This window comes from Lygodium microphyllum, chromosome 4 (assembly GCF_053477565.2).
Source record: "Lygodium microphyllum isolate KBCC chromosome 4, Lygodium_microphyllum_v1.1.10, whole genome shotgun sequence".
NCBI lineage: Eukaryota > Viridiplantae > Streptophyta > Polypodiopsida > Schizaeales > Lygodiaceae > Lygodium > Lygodium microphyllum.
In genome coordinates, this window is record NC_141138.1 from 79,030,466 (window position 1) to 79,051,980 (window position 21,515).

At 39.4% G+C, this 21,515-nt stretch overlaps 1 protein-coding gene across 2 annotated transcripts; it reads right to left on the reverse strand.

Moving 5' to 3' along the window:
- Positions 1 to 9,173: 9,173 nt before the first annotated feature.
- On the reverse strand, positions 9,174 to 14,870 carry LOC148037216 (uncharacterized). 2 transcript variants are annotated; one of them, XM_087676152.1, is made up of 5 exons: positions 14,733 to 14,870; positions 14,380 to 14,609; positions 13,705 to 13,980; positions 9,919 to 9,987; positions 9,174 to 9,587 (listed from the first exon to the last, which is right to left on the reverse strand). In XM_087676152.1, the coding sequence occupies exons 2-5, from the start codon at positions 14,426 to 14,428 to the stop codon at positions 9,451 to 9,453; spliced, it is 531 nt and encodes a 176-aa protein (XP_087532278.1). In that variant the 5' UTR covers positions 14,429 to 14,609; positions 14,733 to 14,870; the 3' UTR covers positions 9,174 to 9,450. The 2 variants fall into 2 exon arrangements, with proteins under 2 accessions (XP_087532278.1, XP_087532277.1); XM_087676151.1 differs by having other exon boundaries at positions 14,380 to 14,862.
- Between the last annotated feature and the right edge of the window lie 6,645 nt (positions 14,871 to 21,515).

A 21,515-nucleotide genomic window follows, 5' to 3' on the forward strand; every position in this document is an offset into this window, starting at 1 on the left:
ATTCACTACTACCCACTCAATGGACACTAAAAGGTTCTATGACATAACCCATTCATAGGATTTTCTTGAACTCCTTACGAACGTTCAGTGATAGTTGGATTAGTTGTAACAGATTCACATCCGATTTGACTTTCCATAGTGTGTTTGCTAGGTCAAAGTCACGGAAGTTTGTTACTACTCTCTTCGCTTTCCACACCCGCTGCTCTTCTAGCTTCTTGATAATCTTAGTACCCTCCTCTTCTTTCGATTTCTGTTTTCTTTTGACCACATGCTCCTCTAGAACACCATCATTTTTAAGAGAACCCGCATGGGCATTCAACACCTTCTTATCATCCCTGCTAGGTTTAGGGTTAACTTTGCTTGTACTAGGGTCATCTTCCTAATCTTCTTTTAGTTTTTGACCCCTACTCTCACTAATTGACAAAGTTTCAACCAGACCTACCCCACTCGACATTTCCTTGAGTGTGGCTTTACCCCTTTGCAAAGTTTTCTTAGGGCCATCCCCTTTAGTATTCTCGTTATTCGAATGACGGTTCATAGGCCCAGGTTGCAGACTACCTTGCATGAGAGAACTAACCGTACTCCAACAAGTAGTGGCTAAGTGACCGAACTTCTCACATATATCGCATTTGACATTAGGACAATTACGAGAGAAATGTTGTCCACCACACCACTTACAACTGAATCATGATGGGCCCACATCATCGAGCTTTCTAGTACCCATCAAATTTTGCTAGCACTTTAAACGATTAACATCTACGATGATGATTTGGCAGTATTTCTCAATGATCATATCTATATAATGTTTCATCATATCTTTTATTGTTTGATGTAGAAGACATATAACTAGTGGCTTCACGAGCTACCTCCCCACGAGGTTGTACAACTTGCAAAGGGGATGCTACATGTACTAACCCTTGGTTTACGAAATGAGCTCTTTGGCTAGATATTACCTTAATGACATTTGGAGGAGTTGGAAACAAATTCACATTCTAGATCATGCTTCCTATACCATTTAGGTTGGTCACATGGGTACTGATTGCACCTTGATCTCCATTAATCAATCCCAAATTATTTCTAGGACTAAGGCTCAAATTTGGATTTTTCCTCTATGTGTATGCCACTTGTAAGCGTGCGGGACTCTACTTCCTCTTCTCGGGTTATAGCAGTATCTATATCCGCTAGAGGAATACTACTCAACTACACTCAGATATTGAAGTCCAATCCATGCAAGAAATATTGCAATTGGACAACAACAATAGGTGGGATAGGGATAGATGATTGCAATTTGCGAAAGACCTCTTTTATCTCCTTGGCATATGCTCGAGCATTTTCATGGGGCTCTTGACGTGTCACATTTAGCACATGTAGCTAATATTGTCCACCTCTCTCAGGGGCAAATTCCCTTCGAAAGGCTGCATAAAATAAATTGATTGTGGTTATGGTACCGACTTCTAAGTCGTGATACCACATTGCAACCCTCCCTTTTAGAGTTATGTTAAAGAACATCATTAGATGTCCTTTGTCCTGAATTCAACAATTGAACATTAGTTCCCAAAACTCACTTATGTGAAGTTTCACATCTTCCTCCGCTAACCCATTAAAATGAATTGCAATAGGTTGCACCATAATGACAACTTGATTTGCTATAGGAGCTTGCAATGATATGACTGCAACCCCATTTAAAGTGGGTTGACTTACTGGGAGAAGGGGAGCACTAGAGCTTCCTCCTCCTCTCCTAATGGATTGTTTGTGGCACTAGGGTTACCAAGACCTCTCCTTCGTAGGGGTATCGGCTTGCTACATTGAGGGGAAAACCTCCTAAGGATTTAAGCTCACCATCTAGCCCTTTTGGCTCTTTCTTGTTTTTAAATCTTGGCTTGAGGGTGTTTATCGGAAAATAATGTGTCTATCTCAATGCTCTTTTGGCACAAACTAATTGACTAGTCCCTAATTAACCAGGGTTCAGAAATGGTCACTTATTGGCAACTCTCGAAAAATGCACCACCTGTCGGGACTCAGAATGGACCTAACACTGGCTCTAGGGCTCTAGTCGCAGGCCTCCTATACTCACCCAAACAACCCCACGGCCTCGCAATCAAGAGCGTATAGAAACTATGAACTAATTTATCAAAAGAACACATTTGTAGATACAATCTCTAGATTGTAGTCTAATGTGATGCCCATCATGACTATAAGTAGAGGGAGTACCCAAATATATAGGTGGCTAGCACATCATAACACAAACATAGCAAGCACCTCCCAACTTATTGATGTAGCCCCAGTACATCTCTCCTACACCCCAAGGGATTGGCCCCAAGATGCATCGTCTCAACATGTAACACATACGCACAAAGTCCACTCTTTACAATATTCATTCAAAGAGATAGTATATCCCTCACCGAATTAGTCCCCAAGAAAACGATTATACTAAATCTACAATATAGGGAGCCTCATACTCATAGTATAAGGAGATAGTTCTCTTTATACCATGCCAATGCAATGCAATGCAAAGTGGATGAGTGCACATTTTACTTAAAGGAAATCAACATTATGAATGTACTTAAACATTCTTTCCATGATATTCTTTCATTAACGACTTTGCCATGATGATAAGGCAGTGTTGGACTACTCTGTACCATTGTACCTCTTAATACTTAAAATAATATCGAAACCTATATGAAAAGTGCACCAAACAAATCAGATTTTGAACCATATTCAGCACATTAAACCCCCTCTCTCCCTATCATTTGGGTCTGGCTTGAGATAGGTAGGTTAAGAGGCATTTTCATGTATGTTTCTTCATAATGTAAGAAATAAATACGTACTAAAATATGCAAATGGGAGTAAGTTGAGATAAATTCTCATGCCCTACCTCCATTATACTTGCACAAACATAGCCCTAATTTTCCACACTTTTTTACGTGCGATGTCTAATTTTTCCTCAATTAAAACTCGATTTTCTCAATTTTTATACTTATTTATAACTAAAATTATGATTTTTTTATATTTTCTAATATGATACACTTTAGAATACTTAGATTCATTATTATTCTCCATTTTCCTCCATGGGAATATATTTTTCCCTTATAGAACTTATAAAATTAACTATTTAGCATAAATCCGCACTTCTGCGTGTTTTACGTGTTTTAAGTAACGTGTATAAACGATTAAGACTTGTTGTTCATGTTGATTTTCAAACACTAGAAACCAATTTCAACCATAGGAAACCAATATGCATCATAAAATTGAGAGGAAGCCTACTTACTCATAAAACCGCATACGCACGCCTCATAATTCAAGAATGAGAATATGCTAGCACTCATTTACAGCCCGCTAACTCTTCCTTGGCCCTCCCTTAATTTATCCCTCACATTCCATCACGAATTGGCATCCATTCCCCCTCATTTTCTCAGCCCATATGAACTACGTTTATGGCAAGAGAGAAAGACTTGTTTTTTATCTTGCTAAATATTAAACATTCCTCACGAGAATCAAAGCATTGGAGAGAGAAAATTGATGCAACCAACTGTCCAAGAGGGAAGAGAATCATCATCGGTTCGAAATTGTTGGGGCAATGGAGAAGACATCGGAAAATATGCACCCCCACCTCCCATGGCATTTCATTTTTTGATTAGTTTGGTCTTACTAATCAAGCTTAATACTAAACTACCACTTATCTAGTTCAAGTCTTGGTTTTCATATTTGATCCGAAGTGGTTCCAGCCAAGTTAAGGGAGCAAACAATCTCAGAATTGTGATCTGACTGGACGGGTAGTTGCTTGATAACGCCAAACCTTGTGGCCATTAAATGGGGGATCAAACAAACTCCGATTGATGAACAGACTCTTGTGTTGGATTTCAGATGTCGAAATGCATCTATGAAAACTCCAACTCCTTGATCTGCAACCGTTTCATTTTCCATGAAAATTTCTCTTTTACGCCTCTCGAGCCACTTTTACGCTTTGAAATTGGCTCTAACAATCCACTCTCAACTGCCCAATCAGAATCACTCCAACCAGAGAGAGTAACCCCCTCTCCATACATGATCCAGTAGGATCAAGTTCCCTATAAATAACAAAGAATACACAAGGCCGCTCTCCAATGCTCCTAAGTGGAAGTCTTCATAAAAGAAGACAACAAGGCCACAACAAAAGAAAAAGTCGACACCTATAACGATGGCATCTACAAGGGGAACTCTGACTGCCAAAAGCTTAGACTCTGGGTCCATATGGGGCAAGAAATAGGCCAAGACAATTAGCCATATGAAACTCCGAGAGAAGCTCGAGAATGTACTTGTGCTGTGAAATAAAAATTCCCTGTGCCATTTGATAGATCTCCAATCCAAGGAAGAAGTGGAGGATCCCAAGATCCATCATGTCAAACTTTTGTCTCAAAATCTTTCTAGTACGATCAACCTCCTGAGTAGAGTTCCATGTAATAATAAGATCATCCACATACAAGATTAGCAAAACACACTTGTCACCCTCAACCTTGAAGTATAGATTGGGGTCATGAGCTGATCGAAGGAAGCCACTCTATAGAAAGAAGCGATCAATCCTTTAGTACCGAGCACTAGTATTCTGCTGGGCTTGTAAGCGTCCTAATCTATGTGGACCTGGAGGAGTAGCAAGAATGTAAGAAACACCTAAATCTTGCATGAGCAATCGGTACCAACGAGGAACCTGAACAGGCTCATCCTTTTGTAAGAGAGACTAAGTAGTCTCTGATACCTTTAATGTACCTATTTGGGGTAAGGACTCCCCCTCACCAAGGGAATGAAGAAGGTTCTCCCTTTGACAAATTGATCAACCCTACAAGATTTCGAAGGGGAGGCTAATGAGATGAAAGTATGAGACGAAAAAGTAGTAGTCACATCCATCAAAGGTAGTAGGGAAGTCCGAGTAGAGGGAGGAGCCAAAGACAAGGAAGGGGTGTAAAGGGGTAACCTGGAAGGAAGGAGAGGAATTGAGGGTGGGGGAGGGTCAGTCGATGACGAAGAATTGCCTAGAATAGAATCATCAATAGGATCCTTGGAGGTTGAAGCCTCATCGAAGATCACATCCTTGCTCACCTCAAGCTTCTGTGTCATCAAGCCGTATAGTCGATAGCCCTTCATGGTAGTGCTGTAGCCCACAAAGATGAGCCTCCATTACTTCAAGTGCTCTATCTTCCTCTTCTTCTTGTCCACATGGACAAATGCATCACATCCAAAGATGTAGAAGTGAGACATGGAAGGCTTTCAACCAAATAAAGCCTCAAAGGGAGTCGTGTCCTGTAATACAGAAGTCAAGGAACAATTGCGGAGGTGAACCATAGTAGCCACCACCTCACCCCAAAGGGTATGAGGAAGACCCTGATCCTCCAACATTGATTAAGCCATCTCTAGCATGGTCTGATTCCAATACTCCACCACACCATTCTCTGAAGGTGTGTTCGAATGGGTATACTCCACCCAAATGTCGTGGTCCTTGCAAAACTAAGAAAAGAGATTAGAAGTAAACTCTTCACTATGATTTGCTTGTATGCCACAAACTTTGGAAGTAGTCTATGTCTCCACAAACACCTTCCACTTGCAGAAATGGGAGTACACCTCGCTCTTGTACTCTAGAAAGTAAGGCCACATATAATGACAAAAGTTGTCTACAATCAGCATGAGATACTTGGCCTTCTCGAGGGAGGCCATGCCCATAGGTCCGCAAAGGTCAATGTGAACCAACTCAAGTGAGTAGAAGCCCTTCTAATGGCAACATAGGGATGTGGTTGCCTATGCTGCTTGCCCCTCAAACATCTAGGACACAAAGTGTGAATGGGAGGGAAGTCAAGAAGTCCCTCCACAATCTTCTTCCAAGAAGCCCTTCGTATATAGCGTCAAAATTGAGATGACCATAACGAGCATGCCAAAGCAGCCCAAGCTCTTGGAAAGACCCCACGCGGCTAAGGTTGTGAGTGCATAAAGTCCACCCTCTTGGAATGTTGTCTAAAGTGTGACACCTGTAGAAGCATCCTCCACTGTCATCACATCGTGTGTAAATACCACACAAGTACCAAGCCATGTAAGACCATGAACAGACAAGAGGCTAAAACCTAAATTCTATATATAGAGAACTTTGGTAGTAGAAGACTGCATGTCTCACAATGAAGGAATAGTTCCCACTCCTCTAATGGGAATTGTAGAGTTGTCACCAATGGTGACTGTGCCCCCTCTAGCACTCAAATCTTGAAGCCAATCCTATCTATAGGTTATGTGAGAAGAGGCCCCACTGTCAACGAGCCAAGACTTCTCCTGAGTGGAAAAAGCAAGAGATCTATCCTTCTCGGCAAATGCATTCACAAAGCTCTGTCATCATTGGGCAACCTTCGAATCCTTCCCCTTTGGCTTCAAATGGGGATACTTTTGCCAACACTTCTCCTCGGGATGAGTGCCCTTTCCACAATGTGGGTAGTTGGGCTTCTTCTCATTCTTCTCATCTTTCTTGTCCTCCTGCTTCTTATCCTTGGCATGTGCCTTCTTCTTTTCTCCACCTATACCTGTAGTAAATGCCTTGGTAGATCCAGAACCATTGGCCCCAACCTCTTTGAGTCGCTCATCATGCTCCAAGACAAGAGATGAAAGCTCCTTCCATAAGTGTATTTTGCAGGTCTTTGATGTGATAAGGCTAGTGTAGAAGACATTGAATAGAGATGGCAACTGAGTCAAAAGGATCATAGCCATATCAAAGAATATCATCCAGCTAGGAGAGGCAAACTCGCCTCTCATATCCTCCTTTTTCGTCATGTGCTCCTTCATAGAGGAGAAATCATCAAGATTGAGCATCTGCAACTTCTTCTCAAGGAAAATCTTGTGAGCAAACGCCTTGTGCTAATACAAAGACTTAAGCTTCGTCCACACTTCCACCGTGGTCTTCAACCTTTAAACATGCAAAAGGATAAAATCCTGCAAACTCATAAAGAGAAATGATCAAGCCCAAAAGTTGAGCTGATCCCACAAGGCTACAAGGTCCATAGAAGTCCAATCTACTAGATTCTCCTTATGATGAGGGATGTAATCTAAAACAAGAGCCCAAATACCAAAGGTGTGGAGTATGCACTCCACCTTACACGACTACGACGAATAGTTCAAACCGAGTTTGTCTTCTTTGGGTAGTGAGGGCACCAAATTAAGCTCATGATGATGACAACATCAAGCACAGAGAATCAAAGTGTTGGAGTTGCACTTGCAAAGAGAAAGTTGAAGACTATACTGTACCTGCTAAGTGGAGAGCTAGATATAAAAAGCCAAAAATACCCAAATATGGTGGGGAGGCCATGAATGCTAGCCGACTAGTCAAAAATGCTCGTCAATGAAGGAAAAACTACTATAAAAATTAATGATGACCCCAAGAAATCCCAGATGACAATGACAGTGTCTGATAGGTGTAAGCAAGACTGTGGAAAGCAATAACTGGCCTAAGATACACACAGAAAGCCAACAAATAAAGAAAATGCACCTAGCTAACATATACATGGGTGGGTTGTTGGGGATCTATAAATTTGAATCACATACCTAAGAAAAATGTATGTATGCTTGCTTGTGGATGTGTCTTATGATCTTAGAGGTTTCTCTGTTAGAAAAGAGCAATCAAAGATGTTTGATGCCTTATATGCTAAAAGACCCTAGGGTATTATACACATGCACAAAAGCAAAGAGATGATGAACCCTTTTAAGGTTTTAAATAGCTTCTTATATGCTCCTCACGCAAGTGAAAGTATCACATTGCTCATTCATACCTTTAATTTCTAACTATATTGAAACTTTCAAACGTTGGAGTATCTACATTGTCATGCAATCCATGATCATTCTTTTCTATTAGATTTTTATGTGTTTCACTTAATGAACACATACTTTGAATCACTTTTTTCACACTAATTACCATAATCATGACGTGTCCTTAATCTCTTCTTCAACATAGTCTATAGTTTGTGATGCCCATCTTTATGTACCTTAAAACTGTTTATATACGTTTCTTTAAAGGGTTGTTGACAACTAAACTTTTATTAACATATAAAGTTGTACACACATCTTTCTATGGAGCCTTGTTGGCAAGTCATTGATCTACTGCTATGGTTTCGAGATGATACTAGAATTCCTATAATGAGTTTATCAATGATATTACTATGAATTGTTGAAAACTGTTAAAATCATGACTTGGATTTCAACTAAGTCAACCAATACTTGAGACCACCTTGCATTCTTATATCCAAATGACTTCAAGCGTATTAACTTTGGAGTATTGTATACTTGTGTTATAGATTAGCCTTGTGGTTTTTTCTTCTAGCATGGTTACTCTTGCTCATATAGAACTTCCCTAATAAGATATTGATATCTCTAGTTGGACTCATAGTAGTAACTTGTAGAGATTTATTTGGTATATTTATATAGGTGACATAAAAAAGTTAGCATGTTGTGAGTGTAACAAATATGCCAACAATCCCAAAATCTTAGTGAAACAAAACATTCATATGGGGTTGCACTAAACCATGAAATTTAGCCTTGTCAAAGACCCAATAAAAACCACAACATGCCAAATGTTAGAAAGGGGGGCCCAAATTTTACGAGTAAAAGGACATGAGATGAATCTAAGACTAGAGACTCAACTACATTGGTATAGAAGAAACAATTCCTGTTAGAAATACCCTTATAGTGAAGAGCCAATGCAAGGGGAATACCAACCCCCAACATTCTCCAAATGAATGTTATATTTTAGGCTTACTTTAGACGTCTATAGTAACTAATTCCCAAGCATGACACTATATTCACTTATGACATCCTTATTTAATGACCTTGTAAAAATCTCTATACTCATTGTTGTAATTGAAGTACTTCCACAATAGGACTCCTTCAACATTGCTTTGGATACAATGTTCATTGTAAAAGTGTCTTGAGTGCCTTCAAGTTCTTAAAGGAGTTTAAGCTTCGTGTTACTTTGAGTCTTGCATTTATAGTGGTCTTATGGCATTTGTGCATTGAGCATATCTCTTCAATTGAGGAGGCTTTAAGAATCTGCTCATGTCTCGCATTTTAATGTATTGCATGGCATTATATGACAATGGGATAAATCGTTGTTTAACACCTATTACTTTGAATGGTTTCCTTAAATCCCTGATATAGAACTTCAAAAGGAATTTTAACATGCAATGGCCCAAGCCCACCAATTGCACACAATATAGCCTCAGCGCATGTGATAGATTTGAGATGTTTGAACACTCTCAAAGCCTCTTAGGCAATGGGGGTGTAGCCAAAGTGGTTTAAACATGTGGTTATGTACAAGGGTGCGTGAGTTCAAACCTTGGATACATCCTTGAGGCATCTCTCAAAGTTAAGTCTTTTTAAAAAAAGAGCCTTTTCAACAATATACATGTTTCCAATAAACTACTAGTCTTTCAACCTACCCTGCTCTGCCAATTACATTTACGATTTTTCCATTTGTATGAGAACCTTTGAAAGACATTCCAGTTTTTCACCCATCTCTGAAAGATTTTGGCGTGCTTCATCAAACAGCACCATAAGCCTTGCAAATTTCTCATGTTCTTGAAGTGTAGAGCTCCCTGAAGTCAAAGTCAAAAAGCAGAATAGCCCAGGGAAAAACCCATTTTATTTAAAATCGAGATAAGCCTATCATGTTTAATTATTTGCAGAGATGTATGTAAAATCTGTGTTCATTTCCTGACACTCGAATGAATTAATTACTTTCAATTCTACATTTTTACATGTTAATCTGATATTTATTGTAGATGCTAGTTTTCAGTAACTGTTGCTTATGCAATGGCTTGATTAACTGGAAGGCCCCTTTTTCCTTTTCTGCAGCAATGTGGTGTGGTTCGTATTTGTGGTTGACAAATGCCAAATCAAAGTGCTGAACTTTGTTATATCACGTACCTAACGGTACTGTTGCCAAATGTTGACCTCCCATGAGTTTCAACCATGCCTCTTTACACCCCTGTGCAGCTGCCAGAAGGTAAGAAAAACCTTAGTTTTGTTCCTTACACAAATTAAAACGAGAAAACCTCACTGATCTACAATAGATAGCCTATCACAAAACACATTGAACTTTCCATCCTGAACTATGAGCCTAAATGAGCTGCCATAGCCTTGCTGCATAAATTTTGATACGCCTTTTTGATATTATTGGATGATCATTTTCTACAGCTACTAGCAATTCAGTCATTATACTATTACATAGCAATTCGGTCGTTATACTATGCAGGAGATAAAAGATAAAACATTTTCCATTTGCTGGAATGGTCCATTACAACAGTGGGATAAAACAAGAAGTATTAGGTCATTTCTTCTTTCTTTATTTTCGCGGAGGAAATTTTGAGGAGGGTACTATTAAGCTTTGCCTTCGTACTTCATTCTTGCAGCTTTTTTTCATTCATTCCTTTAACTTTCGACTGTTTTTCATGACATCCTTGAACTTCTGGATTTGTGCCCTTGCTAATATCAATTCTCAATCGAGAGGTGGAGCTTCTCCAAGAAAATTTTGCTTAGTCAGTTTGATACATAGAAAGCATTCATAAAGTGAAAGGGCACGTTACTTTTGTCATAGTAGAAACACAGGCAGGGACTTATTTCTCATTTATCTGTAACTTCTCCGAAAAAAGCAACTATACCAATCTTAAGGCCCTTTCGCCAGTCCACAAAGCTTTCCAGAGAATTTGTCACTTCCTCTTATTGTCATCCCCATAAGACGCCTTAGTGTTGAATGCTCTTCTCAACCGAATTACCAGATCAGGCGATGGCATCTTATTTGACAGAGATCAAGGTCTTGAGTGGATGGACAGCTTAAATTTGAGTTCTAATATGATTCTGTGTCAATCAATCCTTCCTGTGAGGTCACCCCAATTCTTAAATCCTCTTTTGAACAATTTACAGACCTCCTCCTCTTATGTCTATCCTGGGAGACAGGAGGCTGAATCAAACCATCCAAGTGATCCAAGTGATCTTAAGGCAGTAGGCTGTTGATTGGAGGAGTGACATGACTTTTGGAAACAGTTTCAATTGGGCCTTGCTACTGGCATTATTGTGATAAAACGCATTGGCATTCCTTCAAGCATGTACTTCTTCATAGTAACATGGGATGGTTTTTGGGGATAGGGACAAGAACTGGGATTTGAACAGATATTGCCATCCCCCATCACCATGAGAGGGTGCTCTAAAATGGGGACGGTACAGGATGGGACTGGAACAGGAAGCTAGAAAATAGCTGTCCCATGTTACTATGACTTGCTTATTGTCATGTTAGGGAACTTCAAAGGCTGGGATAATTATCAGAACTCTATGCAGAAATTGCTTATTAGAGTAGGGGATGCCCAAAATGGCTGGTTGTATCTTACCCTGAGGCCAAAGGACTCCCTGACCTGTGTCACTTCAGTCCATCTTCACTGCTCCACAAGTAATTATTTCTTTTGCTACTTTGAGAGAGAGTTTTACTGCAGTCATTTTACTTAGGAACTGTATCCTCTCATGATCCTGTTCAATCATTTTCTGCAGGTATACACTTCGAATTTGGCATTCTTCTCCGTCTCTAACAGGAGCTGTTGGCTGCACACTCTGTCTCTGTCACCATCTCCGGTGCTGTCATCATTTTCCAGCCTGATCCGGCGCCCTCACTGATGCATTGGGCTGCGAACAAAGCCTTATCAGTCGGTCACTGTATTCAGAATTCCTTCTAGATTCAATGCAGATTTCTCTTTCATTCCTGCTGTCTTCTCTCTTCTTTTGTCTCTGTGTTTGTGTTTCTCTTCCATTGTGCACTCTCACAATTACCTCGATTAGGAAGAGTAGCAAAGGGAGTGTGGATGCTACAAATATCACAACTAAAAAAATAAGATAACAACACAAACTTTAATATGACTGTCAACACACCACATGCCATCACCAAACTATGAATCAAGAGGTTGGCCTAGGTGTGGAGTAATTTCACAATTAATTGATAGAGAATGAGAGATAGTGCAATACTTAATTGATGCACAATGAAACTCAAACACAATATAAGAGGTAATGTTTTAATGACTAAAAGAGAGTAGAACACCCAAGGCGACCACAATGAAACCCAATCACAAAATGAGAGGCAATGTATAAATGACTAAATTGGTCTACTAGCTCCCCACCCATCACTCTTTGCATCCATTCCTAGGTCATCCTCTACACCTGCATCTAGGACCACTCGTGTTTCATTGGCAGCGACCTACTGATGGACGTACACATTGGTAATCTTATCTTTAGTTTTTTCTTCTGCTATATTCACTCCCACATACACACTCATTGCATTGTTCCTTCATTTTGCTTTCCTTTCTGTTTTGAAGCATCTCACTACTAACCTTTGTTTTGCAAATTCTAATCTCTCTTGCAATTCAATGTAGGGCTAACAATGTGGAAGTTTTCACGGTCCTTCTCGGGCTAGAGACATGGGATGTGTACCGTTCCTTTCGTAGTTTCATCTTCCTAAGAGATTGCTCTTCTAGTAGCATGGAGGCTTCTCCTCCTGAGGTAGATTGTCCAACATCTCTCTTGATGCTATCATGGCGGTGACTTCTACCTCGCTCTTCCAGTCAGGGTGCAAGAAAAAACCATCCTCTAGAGCTTCAAGTATACAAGAAGTGCCAAAAGATAAGGTATCAAGGCCTCAAGATGCACCAAATGTTGGTAATGACCAAAAACAAATGATACCAATAGAATAAGCTACGCAAATTCAAGGCCATCTTGATAGTGCCAATTCAATGACCCAATAGAACCTTTTCAAGGAGCAAATATATCAACACAAAAACTCCTAAACAAAGGATAAAAGATTTTCATCTTTTGAGTGCGCCAATTTAAGTCACTTACTTCAAACACCACTTTTGGAAAAGAGTTATCCGCTTCATCTTCTTTGCAGCTTATGTAAAGCAAAAAGAGTCAATATGCTGCAACTCACCTTGCAAATTCTAAAAAGACTCAAGCTTATAACTCCTATAATCAAGGAAACCTACAAGAAAAACAACTTTCCTTGGGCAATGTTTTCTTTAAGCTTGTACAACATTGATATGTTGCCTTCTATGATTGAGAAATGGACTTCTACAATTCTTCCTCGTATTTTCAAATGAGCTTGTACAATAATTCTATAGACCTGAGGTTTCAGCATTCCCATCTCCAAGAGGGAAAATTTGAAGAGGAATTTTAAGGAGAGAGAGAGAGAGAGAGAGAGAGAGAGAATGTGTGTGTGTGTGTGTGTGTGTGTGTGCACGCACATGCCTGTGTGTGAGAGCATGTACAATATTCTTAAAATAAGTTATTCAATAGGGTCAAATTTTGGGCTTTATGGACAATTTAAACACAAATGAACCATACATTCAAGGGAACTCGGTTATTTCAGTCCTATAATGACTTTTAACACTCAATGCAGCACTCCATGTATAATAGCTTATATAATTTACAAGTTATTTTTCAATCAAGTGTAATTAAGTTGATAATCCATTGGCAGAAATGATTCATAAACGATGATTAAGTGCCCTAGGTCCTAAAAAATTCACACAATGAACAGCCAGTCTTCAGGCTGAGATATTCATTTCAGCCACTATGGACACATTTGCCTTACAGAAACATTGTACATCCAAGCTAAAGAAGAGTGGTTTCACAAAAACATGTACAAGCACATGCACGTGCAAGGAAGAGAATGGAGAGTACCGTCTTCTTTCCTACCACAGACAACCAACACTGTATCCGGCATAAAAGTATCAGTACTAAATCCTGCAAATGGCCCATGATCATGTGCAGATATTTTTATCTCAAATCCTTCATTATCAAGATACTCGACAGTGTCCCAGTTGAAGGCTTTGCGCATATCTTGAACTCGCAATCGGCCTCTTTGTTCCGAGTATGTTCCCCAAAGGTCCATTTTCTTGACATACTGACCAGGGTCAATAATCTTGGCCTTTCCTATTGGCTGTAGCACTGATACATCTGAAAAATTCAAGTTTTAGTTAAGAATCATTGAGCAAACAGCAGTTGACAGTCTGCAAAACATCAATGTCGTAAAGCTTGAGAAGCGAGGGCTCCAGATACAAATTAGATCCGCTTAATCAAGCTTTCAGATGCCTCATCAAAGGACGTGGACCCATTTTTGAACGCAGGTGTGAAAAGCACAGACGTGGAAAAGCTATGGAGTTGTATTCCAGCCTTTAGATTAGAAGCTTTTGTATCAGATTAAATCCGCTTGCTTATTCAAGCTTTCACATGCCTTATCAAAGGACATGTATCCATTTTTGAACCTACATATGAGAAGCACAAACGTGGAAAGGCTATGGAGTTGTCTCCTTGCCTTTAAATAAGAAGCTTTTTGTACCAGACGAAAGCTTTTACCTCCGAGGAATGGATATGAACCAAGAGACAACTGATGCTGGCCGTCCATGCTTTTGGAGCTTGCAACAGAAAAAAAGCTGCAAGGTGCCGTTCGGTGCTCTTTACAGATGATGAGGTGGAACCTAGACGGCTAAGGCAGTGGCAGATGCCGGGTTGAGCAGCTTGCAGCACCATAAATTCAGAGAGAAAAGTTGCCTCGTGCGGGGACATTATTATCAATACATGCAACTCTGCAAGCACGCGCCTTCTGTTCAGTGTTCGGACAACAATGCTGGATCTGAGCAGTGATCAGAGCGTCAAAAAATAATTGCAATTTGCGATTAACTTTTTCTATACTGATCTGTTTTCCTAACCTATCTCCAACCAAAGATATTGTTCCCAAGCCTTTGTGGCCCTGAGGCTGGGTTGAGAAGTGTAAACCGTGAAACCTGAGGTAGAGCATGCTGTCGTACACTTGGTTAATCAGTCCCCATGCACTACTCTTGACTATCAAATTGTCAAGGAGATATAGTTTAGAAAACTTTCGTCATATGTTCATTTGTGTATCTTTAGTTGTGAGGTTTTTTGTCATGTTCCTAAGTATAAGTACAATAAGCTAGATTCTAAATCCGTGAAATGCATCTTTCTTGGTTATGAGAATATAGGTAAGATAGGCTATCGCCTATCATGGGATTTGCAAGGCTCTCGAAAGGTCATACGTAACCATGATGTTGTTTTACATAAAAAGAAAATGTATGAGCAGCTTAAGCAAGTCGTTGAGGTACGCACAGTGACATTTTAGGAGGAGTCTCCTACTACTGTCAAGCCTGCTAGACAACTTAAAGTAGGTTGATGCTCTAATGGCCTATGACCATGATATTAGATAGGATGTGCAGACCTCACAACCTATTTTGTGATGGTCTACTAGAGATAGATGAGCAGCTTGTGCCCTTTATGAATTATGTTATGGTGACATATGTTAGTGAGCCTTTTAACTATGATGAGGCTATGCACAGAGGCTATAGTCACTCTTGGGAGAAGGCCATACAATTAGAGCATAACTCACTACAGAAAAATCATACGTGAAACTTAGTTCCTTTGTCTAGTAGAAAGCGTGTCTTATTAGGCAAGTGGATATACAAGTTGAAGAGTACCTTTGAATGCCTTAAGCTAGCCTATAAGGCTAGATTGGTTTGCTAAGGGTTTTAAGCAGGAGCATGGTATTGACTTTGATGAAATCTTCTCTCCTGTGGTCAAGATGACTACCCTACGCTTGGTTTTGGCCTTAGTTGCATAGCTAGATCTAGACCTCTATCAAATGGATATCCATACAACTTTTCTTACATGGGGACTTGCATGATGAGATTTACAAGCAACAACCTAAGGACTTTGAGAAAAAAGGGAGGAAACATCTAGTGTGCAAGTTGAAAAATAGACTTTATGGCCTTAAGCAAGCACTTAGAAAATGGCACCACAAGTTTGATACTTTCATGCATTCACAAGGATGTACTCATAGTGATATGAATTTGTGTTTATATATAAAAAAGATCCATGATAGTAGCCTTATGATTTTTGTGCTCTATGTGGATGATATGTTGATTGTTGCTGGGAGAGCTCATGATGAGTTAAATGCCTTGAAAAGTCAACTCAAGAAGAGTTTTAAGATGAAAGACATAGAACAGGCCTCGCATATTCTTGGAATGTGCATCACATGACACGATCGCTCTAAGAGGCTCCTTTACTTATCCCAAAAGGAGTACATCTAGAAGGTACTTGAGCAGTTTTATATGTAGGTTATTAAGCCTATTCGCTATCATTTACATTCTCATGTAAAGGTTAGTCAATCTAATTGTCTACAAACACATGAGTAGAAGATCAAGATAGCCAAGATCCCTTATGCATCCACAATGGGCAGTTTAATGTATGACATAATCGCCACTCGTCCTAACATACATTTGTAGTTTGGGAGTTGTAACATGTTGTATGGCTACACGTAGTAGGCAGCGTTGGGATACTGTGAAGGGTATCATGAAGTACATTAAAGGCATTGCATATATATACATATGTTATGGTGTCTAGGATACAAAAGTTGTAGGATACACTGACTTTGATTTTATAAGACATGCAGATAGTAGAAAATCGACCTCTAGCTATGTTTGTGAAAAGTAACGTTTCTTAGATATCCAGGGTGTGTAAATGCATGATCCTATCTCTACTACAGAGGCTGAGTATGTTGTAGCCATTGAGGCTTGGAAGGAGGCTCTTTGGTTAGACCTTGGTATTGCTTATGTAGTCCCTACACTACATTCAAATTCTATGAGTGCTATTCGGTTGGCCGAGAATCCGGTCTTTAATATGAAGACAAAGCATATTGAGATGTGTGACCACTTCGTCAAAGAGATCATTGAGAACAAGTCCATCAAGCTTGTCAAGATCTCAACTAACCAAAATCCTGCAAATCTACTTACCAAAAGTCTCTCAACGTAGCATTTTTTCTTCCTTAGAAAGTTAATGGGCATTAAATGAGATAACATCTTTCCTCATGCTCTTATACTTCATGCACTTTGTCACTTTTTTCTTATTCTCTCCTCACTAGAGGTGTATATCGCCTTTAAGTGGAAGGTTATTGGGGGTAAAGGTGCATGTGCCTACATCATCTATGTATTTACTACACTTACACTACCTGTATACTTGTATGCTGCAAATGGTAAGTGCCCATCACTATCACTTTATTCTTTATTCTTTCAATGATATTTGAATAAGTGAAGGCCAGTGATACATTGTGATTGTTAGAGTTTCCACATCTTTTCTCTCTCTCTCTTGCTCTCTTACTCCATCTACCATAGCTCACACCTCCAATGCTTTCGCTAACTTGTGCTCTCAATCGGGCTTCTCTTGTCATAATGAGCTTTATACAATGACGAATATCAAGGAACCACACACACCGTTGCATGGAGTGTGGGTAAAAGAATCACCGTGATAGTAAAGGGAAAAGCTCAAAGGAACACACTATCATACTTCACTTTCCCAACATGTAGACCAAGAAGGGATTCATAGCCTAGCGCTAAACACTTAAAGGCATGGCTATATTTTTAGGAGATGACCTCATCCACATAGCTAGCCAACATGTGAGAATATATATTGAGAATAAAGGTACCTAGAGAGGAAGGCAAGATGGCCTTCGATAGAGTTATAAGAGTTATGAATATGGAGAGGCACACCAAATGACAATGCAAAACCTATGGGACTAGCCTCGTGATGGTCATGTGAAGCTACAATGGAGCATTACATTTGGACATATGAGCATTTGTGGAGACATTCAAAGGGAGAGATATGGTTTTCTATTCACAGACACATCAAGGGCCTTATGACAGGTAGCAAAGTCATAGATGGGAGCTAGTATATATGAGAGAGGTACACACTAATCATAGTAATCAAGTCTTGGGAGGAGTGGCAATGTTATTTCAGGAGGAGCTACATTAGATGATCAAAGTAGTCCACACAGATGAGCAAGCCAAGTACATGTGGGGGAGAGTATGAGAAGGAGAGTATACTCTATATATTGCCATTTTTTGCACCCATGTGACATTTAGATATGCCCCACCCAAGGGGCAATCACCCTATAGGTTCTAGATAAGGGTATTTGGAAATTCTCGAGAAATGGAGATATTATCATATTATGTGATTTTAATGCCAAAGCCAATCCTTAATCATGGTCCTTAACATCCAACCCTATCAACATGGTGCTAGTGCAATGGATTATATACTTATCTCTCCACTATACTGATACCTCACCTCCAAGATCTTACAATCTTGTCGTGCCTCATTAGAATCACAATGGACCATGCCTACATATAATTCAAGATATATCTCCAATTCACCCATGAGCACACTCCACAAATGACTCACCGACACCTAATATATAATTTCTCTAGAGAGACCAAGGTATTGGGGGTTAAAGGTCACAATGTGGCTAGCCATCTAGATTTACTTGTACTTACCACCTATACACATGTATATTATAAGTGGTAGCCACCCGTCACTGTCACTTTATTTTTTATTCTTTACATGATAATAGAATAAATGAAAGTGGTGATGCATCGTGATTGTTAGAGTTTCCATATACCATCTTACTCTCTCTTACTTGAACCTCCATAGCTCTTACTTCCCCTTGTGCTTCCACTCTTGCTCTACCTTTCAATTGGTATTAGAGTGGGTATTTAAGAAGCTTCATCGACATTGCATTTAGCTTGGAAAGAGAGCTTGACTTATAGCTTTCATGGTAGTCTCATTTCAGTTTATTTGAGATATGCATTGGCTTGCCTACCTTCAACATTTGTTCTAGGTTGGTTGACAAGCTTCCCAGGGCTTAGCTAAGCCTTGCTAAGTGCTTACTGAGGTAAAAAGAAGCCATGCTATCCATTTTAAGTGGATATAAAGTATGTTGCAAAAGTCATGGATAACTATAGCAACTTGATAACACTTTTGTATTTTTGCCATAATTATTGTATACGATATCGAATTGAGGTGTGCTATAGCTCAAAACAAAGAGCACGATGAGAACTACAGGCTTTGGTTGATCATAAAGTTGCTTTTGTATAGCTTTAGCTCTCTATTTTACATAGAACAAAATAGTTCTGGTTTGGATAGTAAGCATTCATAGTTAATGTCTATGTATTGAATGTATATATGCTACTCAAGTATGCTTCATGGTCATTTTGATCCTTGGCATTGTTGTTTATACCCAGGTATACTTATATTAAGCAATATATCTTAGATTTGAGCTTAGTTGGTTGGTTGCATTTGGACAGTTTTTTCTCCAATGGGAATAGTTAGTTTTTTTTACATAGATCTTGATTCATTTGAGTTAGTAAGAGACTCTCTTATGCTCTATTGATTTATATATAAACTGTCACTATAGAGGTTTATGACTATGGGTTGATTTGCCTTTGATTTGGATACCTTGTATAATATATTGTTAGTGTGGTGGATACATGCTTGGCATGCATTGTGATATGCACATATGTACTTGATACATTGGATGTTTTGATAGTTGTGGGACATGTACGACTTATCCTCTTTGTCCAATGTCATAATCTTGCATAGTAGATGGATCCTGGGGAACTACATCATCAACAATTGCAACAAGTTGTCTCATTAGGGCTAGTAGTACTATAACAAGAGGCTCCTCCTGAAAGATCACCCTATGTATCTCAATCACCTACTCTAGTCTCATATGTATATTTTTCTCATGGAAAATAACATTATGGTTGTCGATAACCTTCCGAGCCTACGAATCCCAAAGGCAATATCCCATCTCACCTACATCACCATATTCGAGAAAAATGCATTTGATAGACTTTAAATCCAAATTATTGTGCTTGTCTTTGGGAATATGATAGAAAGCCTCACATCCAAAGACTCGCAAAGTGTGCAGACAAGGGAAATTCACCGCACGATACTTCATCTACAACTCTACTACTAAGAGCAATGCATGGGGATCTATTAATGAGATGCATGGTAATAGTAACTGCCTTAGCCCAAAAGGCATACTCAAAAGCCTTTAAAATATATTAACTCCCATTGTCAAACCATAGGTATTTCAACCTATACCTAGACTGGGTCTCAACCAAGGTAAGAAAGTGTCAAAACATAGGTAAAATATCCTAGCGGCCAGTGTACTAATACAGTGATAGTACCGCACTTGCACATTGTGTAGGCAGTAGGCGCCCATCATTGTCACTTCATTCTTTATTCTTTTAGTGACATTTGAATAAAGGGAAGGCCGATCACACATTGTGACTGTTGGAGTTTCCACATCTTGAGTCTCTCTCCTTTGCTCTCTTGCTCCCTCCACCATAGCTCACGCCTCTCTTGCTTACACTTGCTCATGCTTCCACTTGGGCTTCTCCCTTGCTTACACTTGCTCGTGCTTCCACTTGGGCTTCTCCCTTCAATTAGTATCAGAGGCTTCTTCTCCATGAGCTCGAGTTCAATCCAACATTGCTTCAGCTCTCATTTGAGTTACCTACAACATGGTTTCACCATTGGCAGCCATAGCTCCACCTCTTGAGGTTCATATCGAGCTCTCATTAGTCTAGGACTTCTCAAGTCCTATTGGGGCTATCTCAAGGCATTCTTGAGCCTACATTGAGCTTATTTCAAGGAGTATTCAGCTCAGTATTCAGGGCTAGAAATACATAAACTTTTTTTAGTTGTGGCCATTTTCAAGCACTTGTGCTTGCTTAATCACTCCCCAGCATTGGATAAAGGCTTTGGTATTGTTTACCACTTCTCCCGACATTGACCATTGTTAGGGCTTGGATTTTGTCATCTATTTAGTACTATTTCATACCTTAATACTTGTATGCATTTAGGTTTATGGGATTAGCATGTGTAAAGTAAATTTAGCTTTCGTATGATGTTTCACTTGAAAGTCAAGATGCAGGTCAAAAAATGTTAGGCACTTGTATTCGTAGTAAAGATCCTATATATCAGGAATGAGAGATTCTTCAGGCAGATCATGTAGACAATATCGATTCTATCTATCTGTGTCTGTAGCCTAAATATTAATGTTGTCTACTTCAAGTTATTTCATAAGGAATGGTCGTGATGGCAATAAACTGTATAATATCTTTTTGGATAGTAATTTTGCATTCATGAATATTACATGTGTTTCATGTATGAGTATGTTTCCTAAATATTATGTGCATATAATGGTTTTAAATTCGTTCAAGAAGTTTCCTGCAGTATTAGGCTTATTTCAAGTAGGCTGGTGTGTCCTGAGTTTCTGTTCTGGTCTTCAGAGGCCAAAAACACTTTGGCGATCCCTACTAGTTTCATGGAAAAAGTTCTCATGATTTAGGCTTTAGGCCTGGGAAGAAAGAAAGGGATATGGTTTGCCAATGAAGCAAGAAATTGTCAAGGTCGGCATGTGAATGAGGACAGTATTGGCAGTTATGTAATTGCTAATCAGAGAAAGGCGATCTTTTCCAAGAAGATGTAGGAGATATGGTTTCTTTTTTTATGGAAAGTGTAGCACGATTTTTCAAAAATTCAAGGCGTTTTTGCATCTTCAGGCATTTTTTGCACTTCTACAAGTTGCAGGTATCATGTCATCTTTGCATAAGACACATCCTACAGTCATGTTGTTTAAA